This window comes from Nelusetta ayraudi, unplaced genomic scaffold, assembly GCF_046127955.1.
Source record: "Nelusetta ayraudi isolate G7.1 ecotype Tasmania unplaced genomic scaffold, CSIRO-AGI_Nayr_v1 ptg000224l, whole genome shotgun sequence".
In the NCBI taxonomy this organism is placed as follows: Eukaryota; Metazoa; Chordata; class Actinopteri; order Tetraodontiformes; family Monacanthidae; genus Nelusetta; species Nelusetta ayraudi.
This window is the reverse complement of record NW_027466273.1, coordinates 15,001-25,000: the sequence shown is the minus strand read 5'-3', so window position 1 is coordinate 25,000 and position 10,000 is coordinate 15,001. Positions and strand designations below refer to the sequence as shown.

Genomic DNA, 10,000 nt, shown 5'->3' with positions numbered 1-10,000 from the left:
ATCTTTATTGTAAATCTGGGAGAAAGAGCCCACGTTGGGAAAAAGACAAATGAGCGGAAGAATAAAAGTTCCTGCAGCTCGGCAGGGTTGGAGGGAACGAGTGTGGTGCGTTCACACCACGCAGCCAGCAGGGTACTGCACACACTCCTCCGTCTCTCTCTCCACCCGATCAAAGACAAGTCAGTTAGTCCAACAACAGGTTGGAAGGTTCTCTTTGCTTTGCTACTTCCTGATGTCCTGGACAGGTGAAGCCAGGACATTGGAAAGAAAATGTTCTTCCACGTCTTTCACAGCTTCAGCTGAAGCTCCGGGCCCCCGGGAGGACAGCTACAGGCTTCAAAGGCAGCAGCAGTTAGTTTCCCTTTGCCACAAATCACTTTTTCCCTTTTAAAAAAATAAAATAAAAAAATAAAAAAATAAATAAGTGAGCAAAGCCGGGGATGTGCTGCCTCATCGGAGGAGACGCACACCAGGAGCTGCAGCGACTGCTGAGCCGTGAGCCGGATGTGCCAGACATCACTGTGAAAACACACACTGTGTGTGTGTGTGTGTGTGTGTGTGTGTGTGTGTGTGTGTGCGTGTGCGGAGGGATTACTGCCTCACATTTGTTTATGGACTTGTGGTTCGCGGGCGGCCCTGCGTTTAAAAAACACGGCAATAACTTTATTTAAACGCAGCCTCCGACACTGCGGCTAAAGCCCCGCCTCCAGCTGAATTTATCGCTGCAGGTGTTAGAAGCAGAAAAGTCTGGATGTTTTCCAGACATTTTTGAAAAGTACAATAAATAGACTTTTTTTCCAGGAAGGTGTGTAAACAGCACTGCACTGCACTGCACTGCACTGCACTGCACTGCAGGGTTGCAGTGGTGCATGAACTACTCGGGACGGGTCAGTCCAGAATCACAACATGTTCAACTGGAGCGCCACCTGCTTTCTCAAACACAGCATCAAGTCTGCTAGCGTTGCGCTGCCATGTGATGTGATGTGATGTGATGTGATGTCATGTCATGTGATGTCATGTGATGTGATGTGATGTGATGTCATGTCATGTGATGTCATGTGATGTGATGTGATGTGATGCCATGTGATGTGATGTGATGTCATGTGATGTGATGTCATGTGATGTCATGTGATGTCATGTGATGTCATGTGATGTCATGTGATGTCATGTGATGTCATGTGATGTGATGTCATGTGATGTGATGTGATGTGATGTGATGTGATGTGATGTGATGTGATGTCATGTCATGTGATGTCATGTGATGTGATGTGATGTGATGTCATGTGATGTGATGTGATGTCATGTGATGTGATGTCATGTGATGTCATGTGATGTCATGTGATGTCATGTGATGTCATGTGATGTCATGTGATGTGATGTCATGTGATGTCATGTGATGTGTGGAACTCTGAGTGGAACTTGGTGGCCGCCGCCCTACCCCTGAACCACCTGCAGGAGGTTCCTACTGGGAATCTGGTCCTAAAGAAGCATGAGTGCAGAAAGCCGAGCTGATTGTTCTAAAAACCAAACAAGACAGAGAGGGAATGAAAAGTCCCTGCAGCCTGCTGGCCGGCTGGCTCGTGTAAATACATGAAAATTCAGCCTTGCCATCCATCTCACACGGTGAGGCGGCAGGCTGAGCTTCTTTGTGTTGTTGTTGTTGTTGTTGTGGTTGTGTTTTTTAACATTACAGAAGGAAAAGAACAAGAGTGAAGTCATTGTCCTCGCTGGGACGCCGAGAGAAAAGCAGCGGAGTCGCAGTGAACTGGAGGTCCTCTCTGTCCTTCCACTGTCCTTGTGCTATTATTTTATCACGGCACAGCGAGTGAGCAGACGGGGACGGGGAGTGAGAGGAGTGAGAGAGGGAATAGCTGCGCTGCTGATTTATGCTGCGGCTAACGAGCTAGCGGAGCACCGCGGCTATTTGCGAGCTACTGAAATGTTTCTAATACGCCGGGCGCAGCGCTTTGCAGCACACAGGTTTAGAGCAGCTGGGAGCCGGGGGGGTGTGTGTGTGTGTGTGTGTGTGTGTGTGTGTGGTGTGAACGCAATGGAGTTCAACTGCAGTGTCTTTCGTTTGAGGGGGGGGGGGGTAATTCTACTGAAAAAATAAAGAAGTGATGATTTTGAAGAAGAAGAAGAAGAATCTAAGGAGGATGAAGGACAAAGCTTTGCTTTCTCAAAACATGGAAGGAAACAAGACATGAATAATAACTGCCTCGTATGTGATGGCGCCCTCAGTGGGACAGAGGGGGAAGTGCGTGATTGAAAGGGTCGGTGCAGAGGGAAACAGTGGCACATCTGAACATGGCCAGGGCCTCTGTTGACAACATTCCAAATCCACAAATCTCTTCCAAACCTTTCAGAGCAATGGAAGCTAACGGCAGGCACACACACTAACACACACACACACACACACACACACACACACACACACACACACACACACACACACACACACACACACACACACACAGTGATGGGAAAACACCACACGCCTCCAAATCAATCAAAGCAAAATTGAAACATTGAATGATTTTCGATACTTTGAAGAACTCTGCTGGACTGTGCCATGGAGGAGGCGTTCACAGCCCTGCCAGTTCACAGGAACAACAAGGCGGGATGACACAAGAGCCCAGTGGAACAAAACAATCACATGTTTCTGTTGTGTTCAGGCTCGTTCCTGAGAACCCAAGCGGCGCCGCAGCAGCGCTCAGGGTCGTGGGCGGGGGGGGGGGGGGGGGGGGGGATGCAAGACCACTGCCAATCGCTTCATTTTTCCCTTCCCGAAAGCGAAAGGAAACGGACAAGAGCCGCTTCACTTTGAGAGGAAGGCGGTCGGCGGCGCCACGACAGCGCTCGGAGGGCTCGGAGAACAAAGAGCGCGGCACGTCGCGGGAATTCTGTGGGAATTCTGTGGGATTGATTTGCTGAGCGTCTGGAATCCAGTTGGATTTCAACTCTGTTGGATGAACAGACGAGTTCGCTGCCTCCACTCACTGTCTCACACTTCCTCTCGTTCAAGGTGAGATTCTTCTCTACATCACAGCAACACACACGCACACACACACACACACACACACACACACAGAGGTCACTGTAATGTTTCAAACCAGGCCTCTTTCGATAATTTGCCATTTGGTAGTTGTTTTCAAAGGATGAAAGCCTCGATAAAAAAAATTAAAAAAAGATGAAGTTTCAACTTTAGATATCAAACGGCAAAGTGTCTCTTTTTATTCATATTTAATTCATATCGCATCACAGAAACGCATTTTCGTGGTCTGGTGGCTCTGCGGTTTTTCTTAAAGGGACAGTTCACCACATCTGGACATCTGGACATCTGGACTGGCTTTATGGCTCAATGTTCAGTTAACCCTAACCCTAACCCTGGTCCTAACCCTGGTCCTAACCCTGGTCCTAACCCTAACCTGGTCCTAACCCTAACCCTAACCCTAACCTGGTCCTAACCCTAACCCTAACCCTAACCCTGGTCCTAACCCTGGTCCTAACCCTGGTCCTAACCCTAACCCTGGTCCTAACCCTGGTCCTAACCCTAACCCTGGTCCTAACCCTGGTCCTAACCCTAACCCTAACCCTAACCCTGGTCCTAACCCTAAACATGGTCCTAACCCTGGTCCTAACCCTAACCTGGTCCTAACCCTAACCCTGGTCCTAACCCTGGTCCTAACCCTAACCCTAACCCTAACCCTGGTCCTAACCCTGTTCCTAACCCTAACCTGGACCTAACCGTGGTCCTAACCCTGGTCCTAACCCAGCCTCACCGGACAGTTCAGCTCCAGATTCTGTCCTGTTTGGACCGTTTATTACTCATCATTTTGAGAATGCAAATCTGGCAAACCTTTCCTATTCTGCTTATATACATACATAGGTACATACGTACATACATGCATCCATACATACATGTAAATGATAATGTTGCACCCTCAGTGCAAGAAGGAGTGCTACTGCAGGTCATTCCTGCCGACAGCCATCAGGCCGTACATCTCCACTCAGTAAAATCATAAAATAATAATAATAATAATCTTCCTCTTTTCAGAAAAGTGCAATAAAACAATTTATCTGTTGATGCTATGTACATAACATAATCCAACTGTATATAATGTCAATATTTTGCTTTTATTTCCTTGGTCTATATTAAAAATGTTTTTCTTTAGTGTCATTTTCAATAACATCATTTTCCTTCTTTTGCACTATTGTTGCTGTAATTATGCACATCCCCCCAATGTAGGGTTAATAAAGGCTTCTTCTTCTTCTTCTTCTAGTCCAGTTTCAACCAGGCGCCACTGAAGAAGCCACTTTGACAACAGCTGCAGATTGTGGGGGCTTCAGGAGGCCAAACAGACCTCAGATCTGCTCTGCATCATTTCAAGGCCAAACCCACAACGTGCTGCATCTTATGATCCAGCACTCAGGTATTGATTTCTTGCATGTTTGATTTTAATGTGGACAGGGGGGGGGGGGGGGGGGGGGGCAGCAGCGGCAGCACTCCTGCAGACCAGGAGGCCCAGACCCTCCGGAGCTACACGGGCCTCGCATGTCACAGCTGATTGCATCCTTCACAGGTGGCGTCGAGCTAACTCATAGACGCCAAACTCTGGCCCGCAGGCCAAATCCGGCCCCCGCCGGGCCTCGAGCCTCCGATGCGAACGTGGCATCGGACTGCCATAATATTAAAGACTTCCTCCTACTTCTGTCAGAGTGGACAAACATGACAGGTGCAAACTGGGCCACTCCAAGTTTAAAAATAATGAACACACTTCCAACAAAAATGCACTCGGCCATGATGAAGAACAACTCAACATTCTGGAGTTGTGGAAAAAAAAACAACTGAGAAAATCAGGGGGGGGGAACAAAAAAATCGACTTGTGGACTTCTCGATTCCTGCCTAGCAAAAGGTCAGCGTGGGGGGGGGGGACTGACCTGTGCAGGAATAGTCATCGATCCTGATGAAGCCCGTATGGCAGATGCACATGAAGGAGCCGGGCGTGTTGACGCACATGGTGTTCTCCCGGCAGTAGTGCTTCCCCTCGGCACACTCGTCGATATCTGGAAGGAAGCAAAGGAGAGGAGGAGTCAGGAGTCAGCAGGAGTCAGGAGTCAGGAGGAGTCAGGAGGAGTCAGGAGTCAGGAGGAGTCAGCAGGAGTCAGGAGGAGTCAGCAGGAGTCAGGAGTCAGCAGGAGTCAGGAGGAGTCAGCAGGAGTCAGGAGTCAGCAGGAGTCAGGAGGAGTCAGGAGTCAGGAGGAGTCAGCAGGAGTCAGGAGGAGTCAGGAGGAGTCAGGAGGAGTCAGGAGTCAGGAGGAGTCAGCAGGAGTCAGGAGGAGTCAGCAGGAGTCAGGAGTCAGCAGGAGTCAGGAGGAGTCAGGAGTCAGGAGGAGTCAGCAGGAGTCAGCAGGAGTCAGGAGGAGTCAGGAGTCAGGAGGAGTCAGCAGGAGTCAGCAGGAGTCAGGAGGAGTCAGGAGTCAGGAGGAGTCAGGAGGAGTCAGGAGGAGTCAGGAGTCAGGAGTCAGGAGGAGTCAGCAGGAGTCAGGAGGAGTCAGGAGTCAGGAGTCAGGAGGAGTCAGCAGGAGTCAGGAGGAGTCAGGAGGAGTCAGGAGTCAGGAGGAGTCAGCAGGAGTCAGGAGGAGTCAGGAGTCAGGAGTCAGGAGGAGTCAGCAGGAGTCAGGAGGAGTCAGGAGTCAGGAGTCAGGAGGAGTCAGCAGGAGTCAGGAGGAGTCAGGAGGAGTCAGGAGTCAGGAGGAGTCAGCAGGAGTCAGCAGGAGTCAGGAGGAGTCAGGAGGAGTCAGCAGGAGTCAGCAGGAGTCAGCAGGAGTCAGGAGGAGTCAGTCATGGGAAGCATCAGAGAGGAGATAGATTTAAGAGAATCACTGAAACAGATGCAGGTGAATCCACAGCACACAGTTGACTCTCCAACCAGCGTTGGTCTCAGAGTGGAGCCAACATCTGGGCTGCCCCTCTGTTGTCAAGCTGAAGACACGATGATCACACACAGCTGATTGTTGGTGATGGATGGATTATTGATGGCCACATGATGACTAGACAAGATGAGTCTAGTCTAGTCTTTTCCTGCTGGGGTGAGGGGGATGAGATCCCACCCTGCCGGTGGTCCTCCAAACCCAGAGAAGTTCCAGCAGCTTTGCTTCTAAAGAGAGCGTTCCTCAGGTTCCTCAGGTTCCTCAGGTTCCTCACAGGTTTTTATCTACATTACTTATTAAATGTTGGCTTGTTCCACTCGGGTCTCTGACACCAAAGACTGTAAATGATTTGGAAAAGAACATCTCTCTCCCCCCCTGCCCCCCCACTCTGAGGCTTCCTGCCACCACCGCCGCCGGGAAGAGAGGAGCTATTTGTCTTCATCAGAGGACGGACAGAGGTCGAAGGCGGAGCTCTTCGGAGGTGAACGGCGGAGCGCCCTTAACGCGGCGCCGCTCGATTTTCAATCTATTCCATGCAAAGCTCCCCTCCATCACCGGGCTCAGCCGCCGAGCCGCCCGGCTCACCCTCCGCTGGAGGAAATCCTGTGTGGTGGTGGGCGGGGGTCCAGATAGTAGGATTTCCCCCCCCCCTGCAAAATTGCTAAATGCGTTTTTAAAAAAGACCCCTTTTGCGCACCTCACACCAAGACATTTTCAATCGGCTCAGCTCCAATTCCAGACACCACTGAAGATCCAAATGTGCATCAGGAGGAATAAAAGTGCGACTCCAAAGTCATGGATCAATCAATGTGATTGATAGAAGAATAAAGCTGAGGGTCTTTTCCACAGGAAGTGACAGCAGACAACAATCACCACAACCTCTGAGTCTCTTTTCTCTTGTTGGCTTCCTGGCAGCCTCCTTGACCAATCACATGACATCATTTTCACTTTTAAAGGTCGCTGCCCTGCCCCACCCAACCCAACCCGAACCCACCCCCATCCCACTCTGAATTGAGGCTCCACATTAGCCGTAGCCACGTAGCTGCGGAGGGGAAGACGACAAACAACAGCAAACAAAGGCGCTCTCGCCAGCGTGATGCAACCCCAAGCAATCAGACACAAAAGCAACAACGCCACAACAAATAAATGAAATAAATAAATTGGAATGGCAAGGACGAGCTAAGACTGAGGAGGCGCTGTGGGAGAGGGGGGGGGCGGGGGGGGTCACGGTGGCTGAAAAGCAGGGGCCACATCTTATTCAGGAGGAGACGAGCGCTGCAGTCCTTGACATTATCAATTCATTATTCATCGGCCGCATTCAGCGTCTGCCGCAGCTCGGCGGGAGGAAAAGATTCTGCCCATGAATGTTTGTCTTCTTCTTCTTCTTCTTCTTCTTCTTCTTCTTCTTCTTCTATTTTTTGTGTTCCAAAGAGCACTCGTGATTGAATTTGCCAGGATTTGCATTGGCCTTTAATCAGCGCGCGTCCTTGGGGGCGGGAAGAGAGCTCGCCGTGCGCTCTCGCCGTGCACGCTCTCTAGCCGTGCACTCTCACCGTGCACGCTCTCTCACCGTGCGCTCTCGCCGTGCGCCATTCAACGTCTCTTCCGTCTCCTTTGCTTTTTATCCTTGCTGCAACCACAGGCGACTCCAGGCTGCTGGGCAACATTGTCCATCACTGTTACAGAGTGCACGTGTCTTTCCTTTAATGAAAGGCGCCGCAATTAAACGGCCGGCACCGCCTTTCAGAGGCAATGGGAGGAGTTCACCTCACCAGGGTTCCTACAGGATCCTACAGATCCGAGGGCAAAGGTTCTCCACCTGTGTCGGCTGCTCCGAATTGATGGGAAAAGAAAAGGAAGAAAAGAAAGAAGTTGCCGCCGAATCAAGAGAGCACAGAACGGCACACAATGCTTTTTCCTTCTCAAATTCTCCCAACTGGCTTTGGCCAAGTTCAAATCACAACGGCGGACACGTGAGACATCTGCTGAGTCGGAAGGAGAGAAAGAGCAGGACGGCAGGCTCGGTGTGAACAGAAGAAGAAAGAGCGTGGACTGAAGTGACAAAGCAGGAGAAAGAAAATCAGATGGAAAAAAAGGAAAAACCTGAATGAAAAGAGATGAAATTCCTTCCCGTGTGTCTGCGGTTGCGGCGGTAACCTTGAGATAGCGAGCCTTAAGGTGAGCGCCGTCTGATCTGCCCTCTGATTGGCCGACTGTGGCGGGGGAGGAGAGGGAGGGCTTTGATTTAGAGCCTATTAACGGCAGGACTCCATCCATCCCGCCTTCCCGGCGACGTGCTCGCTAAGACAACACGTCGTGCTGAGAAGATAGCGGCTGAGAAGATAGCGGCTAGCGCTGCCCACACGGCCAGCATCTCCATCTCCATTAGCGCTGCCAGAACCCTGGTTGGCCCGTCATGAGGACCGGAGGCGGGCCCTGTCATTGCCGAGGGCTGTGTCAATGTTTTACAGGAGGGATGGAGGGATGGGGAGAGGGAGGGGTGGAGGGGTGAGGAGAGGGAGGGATGGGGAGATGGAGGGGTGGAGGGATGGAGAGATGGGGAGAGGGAGGGGTGGAGGGGTGGGGAGAGGGAGGGATGGGGAGATGGAGGGGTGGAGGGATGGAGAGATGGGGAGAGGGAGGGGTGGAGGGGTGGGGAGAGGGAGGGATGGGGAGATGGAGGGGTGGAGGGGTGGGGAGAAGGAGGGATGGAGGGATGGGGACAGGGGTGGGGAGAGGGAGGGGTGGGCAGAGGGAGGGGTGGAGGGGTGGGGAGAGGGAGGGATGGAGGGATGGGGACAGGGGTGGGGAGGGATGGGGAGATGGGGAGATGGAGGGATGGAGGGGTGGGGAGAGGGAGGGATGGAGGGATGGGGACAGGGGTGGGGAGAGGGAGGGGTGGGCAGAGGGAGGGATGGAGGGATGGGGAGAGGGAGGGGTGGAGGGGTGGGGAGAGGGAGGGATGGGGAGATGGGGACAGGGGTGGGGAGGGATGGGGAGATGGGGAGATGGAGGGATGGAGGGGTGGGGAGAGGGAGGGGAGAGGGAGGGGTGGAGAGATGGGGAGAGGGAGGGGTGGAGGGGTGGGGAGAGGGAGGGATGGAGGGATGGGGACAGGGGTGGGGAGAGGGAGGGGTGGGCAGAGGGAGGGATGGAGGGATGGGGAGAGGGAGGGGTGGAGGGGTGGGGAGAGGGAGGGGTGGAGGGGTGGGGAGAGGGAGGGATGGGGAGATGGGGAGAGGGGTGGGGAGGGATGGGGAGATGGGGAGATGGAGGGATGGAGGGGTGGGGAGAGGGAGGGGAGAGGGAGGGGTGGAGGGGTGGGGAGAGGGAGGGATGGAGGGATGGGGACAGGGGTGGGGAGGGATGGGGAGATGGGGAGATGGAGGGATGGAGGGGTGGGGAGAGGGAGGGGCGGAGGGATGGAGAGAGGGAGGGATGGAGGGGTGGGGAGAGGGAGGGGTGGAGGGGTGGGGAGAGGGAGGGATGGGGAGATGGGGAGAGGGGTGGGGAGGGATGGGGAGATGGAGGGGTGGAGGGATGGAGGGGTGGGGAGAGGGAGGGATGGGGAGATGGGGAGAGGGGTGGGGAGGGATGGGGAGATGGAGGGATGGAGGGGTGGGGAGAGGGAGGGGCGGAGGGATGGAGGGGTGGGGAGAGGGAGGGGCGGAGGGATGGAGGGGTGGGGAGAGGGAGGGATGGAGGGAGGGAGGAGGAGATGTGGGGAAAAGCGGCTCTATCCTCGACCTTGGAGATCCTCCCCGCTTCAATCCGTCGAAGCCGCACCAATATTTTCCAAACTCAGCAACCAATGAACAACACTGAGTGAGATCCCAGGCCGGCTCCATTACACCTGGAACTGCAGGACACCTGAGTCCAGTGATGGGAGGTCCGGCTCGTCACAGAACCAGTTCTTTTGGCTCGGCTCACAAACAAGAGCCGGCTGTTTTGTTGCTGATATTATTTTATTACCAAATGATGTGCTAAAGCTCATGACTGATGTTCATGATATCCACTCAACACACGCAGAACACACTACAGAAATGAATCTAAAATACTAAAACAA

At 53.0% G+C, this 10,000-nt stretch overlaps 1 protein-coding gene across 1 annotated transcript in view; it reads right to left on the bottom strand.

Moving 5' to 3' along the window:
• LOC142881921 (protein kinase C-binding protein NELL2a-like) overlaps window positions 1-10,000 on the bottom strand; it is a 57,835-nt gene that overhangs the window by 33,568 nt on the left and 14,267 nt on the right. Inside the window, exon 4 of the mRNA XM_076016378.1 lies at window positions 4,942-5,067. Within this exon, the coding sequence (XP_075872493.1) occupies window positions 4,942-5,067 (126 nt within the window). The remainder of the gene's footprint in view (window positions 1-4,941; window positions 5,068-10,000) is intronic.